General features: G+C 45.8%; 1 protein-coding gene across 2 annotated transcripts in view; it reads left to right on the top strand.

The window, feature by feature from the left end:
• Positions 1-14922, top strand: part of Sv2c (synaptic vesicle glycoprotein 2C) — a 131184-nt gene that overhangs the window by 92607 nt on the left and 23655 nt on the right. For both annotated transcript variants that reach the window (XM_038323560.1, XM_038323561.1), the window contains exons 4-7: positions 7640-7773; positions 8229-8318; positions 12679-12789; positions 13607-13695. In XM_038323560.1, coding sequence (XP_038179488.1) covers positions 7640-7773; positions 8229-8318; positions 12679-12789; positions 13607-13695 — 424 coding nt within the window. The remainder of the gene's footprint in view (positions 1-7639; positions 7774-8228; positions 8319-12678; positions 12790-13606; positions 13696-14922) is intronic.

Here is a 14922-nt window from a genome sequence, read left to right on the forward strand (position 1 = left end):
ATCTGTGCCATTTCTTGAGAAATGCCAACACTGAATAATGGCACGGCTGTGATTCCAGCTTTCCTTTCCCCTCCTCCCAGCGCCTGAGCCACTCAAATGCTAAAGGCTTGCAACTGTGGTTTGTTTTCCTTTTTCAGTGAGAAGTGACAGAAGGTTGTGTAAAGTTTACAAATTAAAGAAATAATGTCAGAAGAGAACATGCCCGTGAGCGGCTTCCTGCCTTGAGTAAAAGCAACCCAAAGCAACTTAGTGCATTTGCAGCCCACAGCTTTTCCAGACCAGACGATATGTTTTATGTGCATATAAAAATGAAGCCGTTGCTATTCACACTGTTGGGGGGACATTTCTCTCTTTCCACTTGGACATTTTCCATGTTACATCAGAAAGATCTGCCTCGTTTTTGCCCAGCACCCACATGGTTTGCATCAGATGGCTACACCGGAGGCTATCTCCCTGCTTGCCCACCAGCGCCCTCATCTGTTTATCTGTTCATCTTCGCCCTCATCTGTTTATCTGTTCATCTTCATTTGGTTTTGCTACAAATGAGAGATGAACAGCATTGCAAGACTGTCCAGCTGCAAGTTGTTAAACCTTAGCATCCCGGATGGTACTGGCTGCCTGACAACCCGAGTTGCTAGCCAGACATTCATATTTCATGCTGGTTATATAGTTTTTCTATTTTAAGTCAGTGACATGTTAAGGGTATGAATTTTTATTTCTGTAGCAATAATATCAGAAACTCACCTTGTTCCACACAGACACACACATTTTTCTCACTGGAGAAAATGAACTTAGAGCCGCTTTAATCGAGACTTTTAGCTGCTCCGTGCCTTGAGAGAATACCAAGATGAAAATACATGGATGATTTACTCCATGTCCTATGTAATACTGAAGGTTTTTCTTTTTAGTACATTGGATCTGAATCTTGAACCTGAAATCTCCCTTCTGGACAAAGATAGATTTGTTGATAATATCACATAACTTTTGACCAGAAAACAGGTCAGTGAAGTAGGTACCAAGATAGCAGAGTTTCCAGGATAAAGCCTAGAAAAGAATGTAGGATCCAGGGTCCTGTGTGTGTGTCGCATGCTTTGCCTGTATTCCTTGAACAACAGGCAGCTGAGGAGGCAGCCACAGGGCCCTGTAGCAGCAGCTGGCAGAAGCTGGCAAGAGCCTGGATTATTATGCATGAGGCATTGCGCTTTTATTAGTGCCACACTGATTAAAGCCAAGCTATAACAGCCTTCCATAACACCTTAATTGAGGTCTTCCCTTGCATGGAATTTACATTATCTGTAGATAAATCCCACAGTGTGACATTTTAATGGGTACTTTAGCAAACTCCAAAGGACGATTAGAAACATCAACTTTGCAAAATCATTTTTTAAGACACACAAAATAGAGAGCATGGTGCCAACCGTAGGGATTCATTTGAAAGAATCAATTTTACTAAGTGCAGGCATGCTTGAACACACGAGCCACTCTCCCAGGGGAGTGGGGTTTGACTCCACTGCCCTTGTCTTCGCCCTCCTTCGAGATCCTGGTGTAGGGTTCTGTAGGGAGCTAAAATTCAGATTTAAGCGTCCTTGAAATGGTACTCAGGAGAGCTGAGGACTCAAGGCTGAGCAGCGATGGTGCTCAGGGGTCCAGTCCTTTGTACTCCTTTTGTCTTTAGAGTACAGAGTGGTGTTCTAGTCTGCGAGGCAGCGGCAAGTCATTTCTCAAGGCCTCTGTGGTGCCTGCCTTCCTCTCAGGCCCCAGGGTATTTCTAGGAATCTTGGACTCAAGTAGACAAATCACAGGAGGAGGGGTGGCTATTTCCCTTGCCAGGACTCCTCCCACTGCTCCAGGACATGCCCTCCAAATCAGTCAGTTATAAAATAATAGGTAAAGGGCAATCAGTCTTGGATGAGCTTGCCTACTTCACAAGCACGGACTTTAATTCTCTCTCACTTTGACATTAGAAACTCCCAAATTTGCCTTGTGCTGAGTTCAGAATGAGGAAAGGAATTTGGCCAGAGCTCTTGAGAAAAAGTTCCTCATGAGAACAAACGACTCCGTCCATCCGGCCTGCGGTCTCTGCTTTCTTCCTAATCTGGTCCAGCAGGAGTCCTGTGTCATCATGTTTCCTTCCAAATCTGCCTCTTCCTCAGGACTCTGCCTTCCCTGGAACAAGAGCTCAGGCTCCTAATCTCCACGCCACATGAGGTGACTGGCTCTCCATGCTATATACGGTGACCGGCACACGTAGGTGTTAGGAATATTTCCTAACACGAGCTCCCTGCCGACGCAAAAATTCCCAATCAAGTCAAATCAAAACAAGCCAAATTAAGAAATATCCAGGTAGGGGGGAGGAACTTGGACTTCCCACAGGGCAGGGAACCCTTACTGCTCTCTGGATAGGAGAGGGAGGGGGAGTGGAGGGGGGAGGGGGTAAATAGGAGGCGGGGAGGAGGTGGAAATTTTTAATAATAAAAAAAAGAAATATCCAGGTTTAATGGGAGATCTGCGCTCTCTGGTTGCCCCGAGGGAAAAACCGGGAAGCCGCAGGAACGCCACCCCCGGGAGGAAGAAAGGGAGACCACTTGTTCTTCTTTTGGGGGATCACTTAAATACCCTGGGGAGTGGTCCTGACCCCATCCCCAGGGAGGGGTCAGGACCTGGCCTGCTGGGATTTGGAGTCCAGACCAGGCCTAGAGGCTGGGATAGATGCGAGGGGCTGGGGCCTACGCACCCAACTTGACATTAGGCACCGTGTCTAAGTGTGAAAAAGAACAAAGAGATCACTAGATCTTAGGAAAAATAAATGTAAATAATGACGACACTTCATTGGGTATCTATAAGAAAAATAAAGGTGTTTTTAACAGGCAAACAGTGGTGGGAAGGCCATGCATCAGCCAGAGCTGCAGCACACCATGCATGGCAATGCAGACAATGCAGCCAGCCACTGTGGAGAGAAAGTCAATGTGTTCCTGTAAAATTAACCAGATATATGGGGATAATGAGGTGACTGGGCAATAAAGCCGCTTACCTCTGAGCCTAACAATCTGAGTTCAGTTCCCAGAGCCCCCGAGTTAGAGGGAGAGTGAAAGCGAGTGCTCACAGGCACACACACACAATCAATAAACAAATATAAAATATAATTAAAAATTACAAATAAATCTAAACAGAAACTTAACATATGATTCAAGTGTTTAACCTTATATATTCAAAACCAAAACTTTAACAGGCACAAAAAATGTTTATAGCAACTTTATTAATAAGTACCCTAATGGGAACCATCAAACATTCTATAACCAACTAACATATGTGACAATCTGTATGCATCTCCAGTGAGTCATGCTAAGTATAAAAGCCACATTCTCAGAGTTACATACAGCCTAGCGTGGTCATGTGTGCCTATAATCACAACCTGTGGGAGACTGAGGCAGGATTGTGAATTCAAGGCCAGTCTGGGCTGTATAGAAAGACCCTATCTCAAAAAACAAACAGCTAATCCATAGTATGACTGCATTAGCACAGCATTCTGAAGAGACAAAACCATCAGGGCAGAGGAGACGGAGAGAGCAGTAGTCACCAGGATCCTAGATGGAGGAAGATGACTTCCCCACAAAGGATAGGCAGCACCAGGGAGCATCTGGGGGTGAAGAACACTCTTGCCGAGTTCATAGACATAAATAAATACATTTTGCTCTATCTACATTGACAAAATAAATCAAAGTTGACTTGCTGTTTAGTGGGAATTCAGAGGAAAAGAGAAAAGGGAGGGAGGAAGCATAGGAAGAAGAAACAAGAGAAAGGAAGGGAGGGAGGGAGGGAGGGAGGGAGGGAGGGAGGGAGGGAGAGAGGGACAGAGAGCACCCTAGTACTCATTAACTTGTAGTTATTTTTTACATGTTTATGCACACACACACACACACACACAGAAAGAGCACCTCTGGGACGAGGGGAACTGGGTGGGTATTTGGTGAGTCAGAAAAGTAGGGTTCCTTTTCTTGGCGTGAAGTGGGCTAGTTAATAAACGTGGAGATGAATGCAGGAATGTGGCTGTGCTGGCAATAGCAAGTGCCCATCCAGACAATAAAGTGGCCTAAACAATAGAGTAAGTTTAGTGCTTTGGCTCCTCTGAGGAGATGACCCTGACCTGAGCTCTAGAAGGTATGGAGGAGGCAGTCATCGGGCAGAACATCCTGGCAGAGCCTTCCAGATAGGGAAAATATCAATGAGAGGACAAGATTACTACGGAGACAAAAATAATACAACTCACCTCACACATAGAAGCACCTTTCAAATGCACAGTTGGGATTTTGGAGACAAGCCAGTGGGCTGGACTAAGTGAACAAGGAAAACAGCCGGAGAAGGTGGGCTCAGCTAGGAGCAGGGATCAGTTCAGACAGGACACAGTCATGGTGACATTGGATTGCCACACATACATCAAGCTGTGGGAGACAGCAAAGTGCTCTCGCCCGTATTTTAAAACACAGCTCATAGTGGGCGTGGGAACCGTCATGGCCTGGATATGAAATGGCCCCACAGGCTCATGCATCTGAACGCTTGGTCCAGGCCTGGTGGTGCTGTTTCAGGAGATTACAGGACTTTTAGGAGGTGGGGGCCTCACCGAAGGTGGTGTCTTGCTGGAGCCAGGCCTCATGGGTTACAGTCAGGACTGGTTCCCACCTGGGTTCCCTGTCTACTTCCAGACTGCAGCGACAGTGGAACCAGAGGTCTTATGGGACCGTAGCCCAAGACGCTCCCACTGCCCTCCTTCCCTACTCCAATGGACCTATCTCTCCAACCATGAGTCCAAATAATCCTTCTTCCCTTTAGTTGATCTGTCAGGTGCTTTGTCACAGTTGTGAGACACGTAACGAAGACACTGACCCATGGGAGTTCAAGAGAGCAGACACACAGTTTTCCAACTTAACATAGGATGCCGTGTTCCCCTTGCCACTACAGCAAACATTGACCATGGAGAACATCAATGTATTTTTTACATTTCTGGTGGTCAAACATTTGAATTTGCTAATGGAGCCTCTGCAGCCTCCTCCTGGCAGTTCCAGGAGACAACTCTAGTCGTTGAGATAGATCCCCAGCTTCTGCTGGTCTCCCATAGGCCTTTGCTAGTGGCCCCTTCCTACATATTCAAATCCAGCACCACAGCACCTTCAAATCTCTCGGCCCTCTGGTTTCTGCTTCCCTCCTTTCTTTTCCTCTTTTTGTCTCACTTTGTGTTGTTTGTTTGTTTGTTTGTTTTTGTCAACTTGACACAAGTTAGAATCGTCTGAAAAGAGAAAGCCTCAACTAAGAAAACACCTTCTTCAGCCTAGACCGCAAGGGAGACTGTAGGGCGTTTTCTTCATTAATGATTCATTTGGGACAGTGCAGTTTACGATGGGCAATGCCACTCCTCAGTGGGTAGTCCTGGGTTGTATAAGACGGCAGGCTCAGCCAGCCCTGGAGAGCAAGCCAGTAAGCAGCGGTCCTCCATGGCCTCTGCTTCAGTTCCTGCCTCCAGGTTCCTGCTTGAGTTCCCTTCCTGAGGGACTGTGAGCTCTGAAAACAAAGAAACCTTCTCTTTCCCAAGTTGCTGTTGGTCATGACGTTTATCACAGTAATAGAATCAAACTCGAACACTCTGTCTCCCCTGCCTGTCTGTCTGTCTTTCTAAGGGTGCTCACATTTACCTTTGGTCCGCTCTACTGTACTGGACAGCCTCTTTCTCTCGGGATCCTTGACGTAGGAACACTCATGACTCCCTTTGCCTGTAACATCTGCATTCTCAGGTTCTGGAGGTCGGCGCGAGAACCTCTGATGGGGGGTGAGGTCGTTTTTCTGGCTATCACAGAAGTGCTCTGCTCCACCCACTGTAGTGACATAATTAAGTCCCTTCGACCTGTTTTCCTTTGAAAGGGTCACTCATTTTGAACTGTGACACTAGAGCGCTCCATCTCTTGTCTTCGTTCTTCCTCCCTCTGTTCTGTGGAAAGTGTTATACCAGAAATTTAACTCGGTCACCTAAGGGTTTTTTCCCAGTGTTGAGAATAATAAAGTTTAGAGCTCTTTAAAGAGAGTCTTTATATGAAGCTCTGAGATCATGTGAAATGTGCACATTATGGTCCCTTTGTTCTATCATAGAGTTTCTTCTGAATTTTGGATATGTGAGACTTTTGAATATAGGTTACATGAGACGCTGAAAGTAATCATGCTTCCTGAAAGCTAATGGCATAATTAACTCAGCAACCCACATAGTCTCCCATCTTAAGTTCTTGGAGCAAAACTAATGCTGCATGCCACTGGTGTTGATGGCCCTTGTCAACAGCACAGTGGACCAGTTGTCATCTGCATAAATGCGAGTGTACAATTCACGATTCAATCCCATCCTGAATCCTAGCAGAAAAGATTTTGTGACTTCAGCTTGTAGCTTTGGGGATTATGTCACTTCTAGTGTCTCCCAGGATTCCCACAAAAGGCAAGCATACAGCTGTCTTGGGGAGGGGCAAAGCCTACCTCACTTCTTTCACAAAAGCCTTATACTGGAGATTAGTGTTCCACCTCCCGTGGTTCCTCTCTCCCTCTGTAAGCCCTGCTCTGGGTTCCATTAGATTTGATGCACTTCGTTCTGTCTTATTTGGAACCCTGTTGGAGATCTACTTTCAGTATTCGCGCAAACACCAGTTCCTGAAGGGATTTCTGTTCATCCCATCTAGCCCATCGTGACCATTCTTATTTTATTGTCTTAGAACTTCCATCTTTACAATATCCCAGCACTTAAACTGGCTGCTTTAAAGTTGAGATTCACCTTGCTATTCTTTATGATGTCTACGAGTAAAGATACAAGTCCTTGTTTCTGATAAGGGCACTGTAAAGTCTGCTTCCCCCCCCCCCCCAAATGGCCATTAAAAGTGCTATAATGAAAAGACTGTTGGCAGAACTGAAGAGGCTGTAAAGAGAGACTAGCAGGACATGCTAGAGTCCTGGAGTCCCCAAGCCCAACGGCCAGCAGTGGGAGGGGCTGGCTGTGATCAGCTGAGACCAAAGTAGGCCACTCTTCTGCCTGGCCTCCCCCCAGGGGAGGGGGAAGGAGGACAAAGAAAAGATGCCTGACTCAGACCTAGTTGGGAATCTGGTGTGGTAACGGATGCATATAATCACAGTGGTCATGAGGCCGAGACACAAAGATTATGAGTTCAAGGCCAACCTGGGCTACCCAGAGAAGCTTATGTGAATTCCACCCCCAAACCTGGTTAGGAACTGGATGATGAAGGTCACAGCAGGTCATTTCCTGACAGACACATGGGAAAGAATGGATTATGGTCTGCAAGAGTAAAGAGAAGACACCCAGCATGGTAGCCTGTTGAAAAACACGTTCTCCCACATTGGCCTTTGAGGTTTAATTACAGTAACCCTACATGTACCCCCAGCTTAGACCTTGATTCCTTTTGATTTCGGGCACATTCATCCTCCGCACTGCCTTAGGCGGGGGTCTTAAACTGAGCTGGCCACTGTAACTGATTCGTAGATCCAGCTCACCCATCTGTGGACAGTAAAACTTGACCGACGAATCCCTGAGGGCCCCACACGGTGACTTGCCCAGCTACAGTATACAAGGGCTCTCTCTGACTCTTCTGTCCCTTTCCAGGGTGGAGCTTCAGCATGGGCTCAGCCTACCAGTTCCACAGCTGGCGGGTCTTCGTCATCGTCTGTGCTCTCCCGTGCGTCTCCTCTGTGGTGGCCCTCACCTTCATGCCGGAAAGCCCTCGCTTCTTGCTGGAGGTAACGCCTGTTGTCACAGATGCACGGGTGGTCCATGCACACTGGCAAGGCGTCTTTGCTGTTTCGAGGGAACGATGTCTGCCTCGTCGAGAGGTGCATTCTCCCATCCTGCCACGGGGTTTTGCAGAGTTTGATCTCATGGAGGCAAGCTTTAAGCAAAGAGGTCTCACAGCCAAAACCACGCATGCGCTTCCCTAAGCAAGGAGCTTTCACTCGATGAGGGGGCTTATTGCTCACTGTTTTAATAAGGGAAGCGTTATTGTAATAGGTGCTGTTTCTAGCTGAAGGCACATTCTTTGAACGGCTGCTCTGTAGTGATGTCCTCAGCCTGCGTGCCTCCGTGGAGAAGAGCTAAACACATTTGCATGGTGTCCGTCCCTGTGCTCTGAAAAGTCAGAGTGGTTGGTGACTGAAAGGCAAGGGGTCCTAACGCCGACTGCTTGTGTGTTTCTTAGGTGGGAAAACATGATGAAGCCTGGATGATTCTGAAGCTCATTCACGATACCAACATGAGAGCCCGGGGCCAGCCTGAGAAGGTCTTCACGGTGAGTCTGCTTCTCGGAGAATCCTTGAGTTTCTGACATGGTTTCTGTAAGGAGCCAGACTTTTAAGGCCTTGCCAGTCTCTGCCACAACTACTCAGCTCTGTCTTTGCTGTGCGAAAGCAAGCAGCCATAGAGAATGTCTAAACCATGGACCTTGGTTGTGTTCCAATAAAACTTTATTTACACAAACAGGCAGAGGGTCCCACCTACCCACACCTATCTAAGACTCCAAGCCTCTGTGGTTGGTTAAGTAATAATATTAACCTGAGAGACTGAATGTAAGCAAGAAGACCATGATTTAGTCTCAGATTTATTCTGACTCCCTGGCTCAGTACCAGAGGTATTGTTGCAGGGATCACCAATAGATTCTCTTCACCTTGCTGTCACAGAAGGATGGCCTCTCTGCTGGGCCACTATCTCTGCTCTCTCAAGCCACTGTTCCTATCTCATCTGAAATTTGCTTGTCCGTGCTGCTTAACCAGGAAATTCAGGGTGCCCTGGGGTCTCCTAGGTAAAGCAGATGTATCTGAATTCAGAGCCCATCTCCATCACTCGCTTGCTTCATAGCCTAAGCAATAAGGCCAAGGTGCTTCCCTTCAGCTTCTTACCTACAAAGTAATTATAATAGCACTGTGGTGATTCAGTCCTGTGAGGGTCTCAGGAGATGCTGCTAGGTAGCCCCCTGTCTAGAACATTCCAAGCACCCCATAAAAAACAGATAGTGATATATAGATACTTGTTTATATAATATATATACAAGTACACTATATAAATGTGCATATATATGTATGAGTGTGAAGGAGCAGTAAGAAGACAAAGATAGCATTGTCCCACCCTGTAAGCCCAGGATGCACCAGCCATCATGACTTTCTCCCGACACCTTCGGGTTTCTCATCTCAAGAGTGATTTTGCAAATGCTCATGTGTATCACACACACACACACACACACACACACACAAAATGTATAGATATATATGTACACACCAACATATAAATAATAATTTAATAGCAACCTAAGCATAAGACTGTCCCCCAGGTTTCCTAGCAAGCAAAACAAATTCAGTGGCTCACGTGTTTTTCAGGAAAAGTCGGTGTTGGTTCTGGTTTGTACAGATGATACAGACCTGACTGCAAGGAACCCAGCAGTGTTACGTATTATTCTCAGTAGCACTTTCATGTAACGGCAAACACTTTTCTAAGATTCATTTCATCTTCTTTGTTTAAGTGTGTTTTGTCTGCATGTATGTGTGTTCACTGTGTATATGCAGTATCTGCAGAGGCCAGAAGAAGGGCATTATTCCTCCAGAACTAGAATTACAGATGGTTGTGAGCCACCATTTGGGTGTTGGGAACTAAACCTAAGTCCTTACAAGAGCAACAGGTGCTTTTGGCTGCTGAGCATCCCCACAGCCCCTCCATTTTCATTACTGTGTGAATGTATGATGTGTGAGAGTGTGCTTATGTGTGTGTGTGTGGGTGCATGTTCATATGTGACCAAATGTGTGTGGAGACCAGAGGACACCTCAAATGCCAGCTTCAGGATTTCCTTCCTCATCCTTTGACATGGTCTTTCATTGGAGAACACCAGTTAAGCTAGATTTCCTGGCCCAGATCCCCAAATCTGATCCCCACCTCCTAGCAATGAGATTACATGTGTGTGTCAGCATGCCCAGGACATTTATGTAGGTTCTGGGGGTTGAACTCGGATCTTCATCCTTGAAAGACAAGCTCTCTACTAACTGAGTTATCTCCCTTCTACCCCAAACTAAGATTGTTCTAAACAAGTAATAAAGAACCACAAGGGGTTAGATAAATGGCTTCATGGTTAAGAGCATTTACTGCTCTTCCAGAGGACCTAGGCTTGACTCCTAACACTTACTTGGTAGCTCACAACCCTCTGTGACCAGGTTACAGGGGCTCTGATACCCTTTGATGGCCTCCAAAGGTACCAAACATGCTTGTAGTTCACAGACATTCATGTAGGAAAAAAAATACCCACACACATAAAATAAAAAATGTTAAAAATAATAACAAAAACTAAAGGACCACAAGACCAAGAAAGTCTCCAGATGTCACCAAGGTGCCTGGTGTCTTTCAATTCTTCTTGGGCAGGTGATCATAAACCCTTTGTCAAAGACCTTCTAAGAAACTTTTTTTCCACGGGCTTCCTGCCTTGCTTACCTGCCTTTTCTTACTGAAGATCCGAGTGGCCAAGCCTACTTGTGGCCATCCTCGTCACTGAGACCACTTAAGAGTTAGCAGGGGGATAGTGTGAGAGCATGCGTGGGGAAACTCTGAAGCACTGGCGGAAGGCCGCTGCAGGAGTCAACCCAAACAAGCCTACCCTTTCTCTTGTTCTACATACAATGCAATGTCGTTCTTGGAACAGGCTCTTGTTTTAAATCAATATACAGTAATATGAACTTTAGAAGATGATTTTTTTTTTTTCAGTCCTGGGACTTGAATCTCGTCTCACCATGTCTTTACTGTAGATGCTGTTTCCCATGGCTTTGTGTTCAGGTGACTTGTGGCGTGTGTGTATCTGGATGTGTGATTGTATGGTGCATGTGCGTTGTGTGTGCCTGCCTGAGGGTGCACAGAGGCCACCGAGCATTCTGTTGCTCTGCTTCCTGGCTTTATTCCCTTGAGAAAACCAGCCCAGAAATTTCCTTTTATTCAGCCACCACAGCACAGGCACAGCCAAACTTAGGAGTGCTGGGGATTTGAACTCAGGCCCTCATATGTTGAGCAGCAAGCTCAGCTCTCTGACCAATGAGCCATCGCCCCCAGGTCTCAGCTGCTGTCTCTTTAAACTCTGTCTACTCTCTTTGGCTGGAGTCAGCTGCTCCCTGCATCTCTGACTCCTGTTACACAGATCTTCCAAGATCCAGATACATGAGTCAAAGGAGTCTGTGGACATCCTCTGTCCAGCGGTCCTTCAAAAGCTACCTTCTAAATTAGAATTTCCCATTCTGAAAGTCCTCAACCTCTTCCTTATCCTAAGTGCCACTAGCAAGTACTACCAGCACCTCCCAAACTTAAACCTGCAAACCATCTTATTTAAATTATGAGATATTGGCTCTCATGCAACAAATAAAATATATTTCAAATAATTATGAAAAAATCAAATATTGATGACTGGACAAGTGGAAGCTCTCAAAAGTTAAATGGCCAATTTAAAAAAAAAGAACTAAAAAAAATCTAAAGTGAGCATTATTTGTATACTATTGTAAACCCAGCACTTAAAAGCCTCAGATAGGAGGCTCCCAAGTTTAATATTCGCCTGGGCAACATAGTAAGATACTGTCTCAAAAAGAAAACCAACTTCTCTGTATATTTTACTTGAAAATCCATAGTTAACTCAGAAGTGGTTTTTGCTAACTAGAGACAGTGTCTTTTGTAGAGTCAAAAGGAGACTACTGCCTGCCTAGCACAATTTGAAAGACACCGAGATACCCAGCCTTCAAACAGTATCTTCAATAGAATTGCCATTTAGGATATGGGAAAGCTGAAAATAAAAAATAAAAATAAAAAACGGAAAAGAAAAAAAGAAAAAACCACTCAGCCCTTAGGAAAAATATCATACATACTACTGTATCCTCTTTATCCAAAAACAGCGATTCTCTCTTCCCCCTCCCCCTCTTCCTCCCTCACACCTCCCTCCCCATCATTCTTTCCCTGTATTGAAAGCCTTGCTCACCTATGTTGTGGCTCTTTTCCCTTAGCTCCAAGAGACCACCTTAAGTCACAGACATACACTGTCACTATGAATCTTCATCTTTTCTTTCTCTTGCATACCTGAAGAGTCAGGGTTGATGTTTGCCATGGAAACATCTTCCGTTGTAGCCATCTGTGAGTGTCTGCTGTCCAACCACTGGGTTAGCCTATGGGTGAAGGAAAAACAGGTCATAGAGATGCTCTATGGATAAATGGTGCATGGGCAAGGATTAACAACTACAGTTAAAAGCCAAATTCATCAAACAAATAGTACCCCCCCCCCAAAAAAATCTCCAGGCAAAGTAACTCTACATGCAGAAGCTCCTGTCTCTGGTGTTTCATCTGCTGGCATGGCTCTTTATGGGGATGATGCAAAGCGGGGCATTTTGTCTCTGGTCAACCCATATCCCCTTGCTCCCCCTCCCCATTTCTCTCTGGCGTTCCCCTTCACTAAGTCATTTTCAGTTCCCTCAGATGTCCTTTGGGTCTGTAGATCTCTGCCAGTGTTCTCGCGTGCAGGCAGAGTTCTTACCAGGTACCACTTTCTGTTCCGAGTTGTGTTTTGCTCACTTAAGATAAATAGCCTAAATCCAGCATCTTCGGGGAAGAGAGCTCAACCCCTTGCACTCTGTTGCTGCCCACAGGTGAATAAAATCAAAACTCCCAAGCAAATTGATGAGCTGATTGAGATAGAGAGCGACACGGGGACGTGGTACAGGAGGTGCTTTGTCCGGATCCGCACAGAACTGTATGGGGTAAGAATGAGTTTGTTTCACGACAATCTACAATTTCTGACATTTGGGGGTAGTCACAGAGATACTGACTGTGCCTGTCCCACAAGGAGGACTTGTCCACTCTATCTAGAACACCTGTCTCTTGCACTAGGCCCAGGCAACTGAACCCCTCTCATCTCAGAGGCTAGCCAGTATGCTCCATCATGAGGAAGGAAAGTGCTGGGCCAGGAGTTAGGGCAATGAAAGTCTGTCTCGGTATCTGCTGGCCTCCAGGAAGCTGAAAAGTGAGCATTGCTAGATAGGCCTGGTGATGAAGGCCTATCATTCCAGGTAATATAATTCCAGGCAGCTAAGGCAGGGGAATTGGGGGGAAAAAAGAAAGGAAGGAAAGAAGGAAGGAAGGAAGGAAGGAAGGAAGGAAGGAAGAAAGAAAGAAAGAAAGAAAGAAAGAAAGAAAGAAAGAAAGAAAGAAAGAAGTTAGTTAGTTTAAAACCAGCCTGGGAAGCTTGATGAGAACCTGTCTCAAAATAAAAAAGGGGGCTTGGGGATGTAGCTCAATGGTAGAGCACTGTCTAACACACTTGAAGTTCCAAGTCCAGTTACTAGTACTGCAAGAAAAACGAAAGGACAGGAGGGAAGGAGGGAGGGAGGGAGGGAGGGAGGGAGGGAGGGAGGAAAATTCCAGCCTTTGCTTCTGTATTGATGTTAAGACTTTGTATTATAGTTAAAATTCATTCAACTCTGCAAACTTGGCTCTTTTATAATTTGATGGGAAGGGATGGGGAGTAGGGTCCACTATGTAACTGTGTAGGAACACTAACCATCTGATATTTCACAGATTTGGTTGACTTTTATGAGATGCTTCAACTACCCAGTCAGGGAAAACACCATAAAGCTTACGATTGTTTGGTTCACCCTGTCTTTTGGGTAAGTGACATTTAAATTCTCAGTGGACAAAATCAACTGTCACATTGTGACTCCCACTCCCAGTTGTGTCTTTGTCTTTTTTTGCTCTCTCTCTCTCTCTCTCTCTCTCTCTCTCTCTCTCTCTCTCTCTCTCTCTCTCTCTCTCTCTCTTTCTCTCTCCCTCTCTCTACCTGGTAGGGCCCAGTATTAACCACACAGGTTTCCTCTCTCAGCATCTGTAAACTACAGCAAGTACAGAGGTCCCTTGCCTACTGTTCGCAAGGTATGATGATGGGAAAGAAGAATGTTCTGGGCAGGGATCCTGGGAGCTCATTCTATGCAGCTTGGTTAGCCATGTGACTTCATTCTCAGTTTCTAAGTTGGGAGGCTAGTGTTAGAGGCATAGCTCAGTAGTATAGCGCTTGCCAGGCATGTGTGAGGTCGTGGGTGCCATCCCTAGTTCTGAGGGGTAGGAGAAAGGAGGCATGTCAAGTAAACGCTCCCAACTTCTGAAGTATACAATTTTAGAAGAGAGACGGAAATGAATAGCATTGAGTTCCTACCATTAGCTTAGCACAGAGTTTGGTATGAAAACAGCGAAGATAAACAGAAAGTCCTCAACGTAGCCAGTACCCTGTGGAGTAACTTACTCATTGCTGGCCAGAGTCTGTTTCGTCACTTTCCTGATATCTCAGCGTGGCCTCCTATTGAAAGGACATTCAGCAAATGTTTGCTGAATAAGTAAACCGTCAGCTAAAACACTGCATCACTGGTGGTGGATTTCCCTAGATAATGTGTTTTCCTTGTCATTCTCAAGTCTTTGCCTTGTGACTCTGACTAGAGAGCAGCACACTGATGCTGGAGCCCTGAGTCATTGCTTGCCCAGTGACCACCCACACCCTCACACTTCACTGATGCACACACAGTCTGTGAGGAGCACAGGGGTGGAAATCTGTGGGGAGTCCTGGGGATGATGATGATGATGATGATGATTCTAATGACTCATTTGGTCTTTTGGGTACCCTCAGTGTGGTCAGCACTTTGCATCCCATGATATCTGAGCAGCTGCCTATGGAAGGTGGTTAGCCCTAGATCCTATGTAGTCAGCGTAAGTGTGGTAAGCCAAGACAGAGCCAAAGGGCCCGAGTTCATGCTGCAGGCAAATGACAAGACCAGGACTTGAATTCAGTCTGCTTGTGAACCACTTCCTCCCCTGAGCCTCTTAGTATCACTGGAATACGCTAGAAG

The sequence above is a fragment of the Arvicola amphibius genome, chromosome 3 (genome assembly GCF_903992535.2).
Source record: "Arvicola amphibius chromosome 3, mArvAmp1.2, whole genome shotgun sequence".
NCBI classification, from domain to species: Eukaryota; Metazoa; Chordata; class Mammalia; order Rodentia; family Cricetidae; genus Arvicola; species Arvicola amphibius.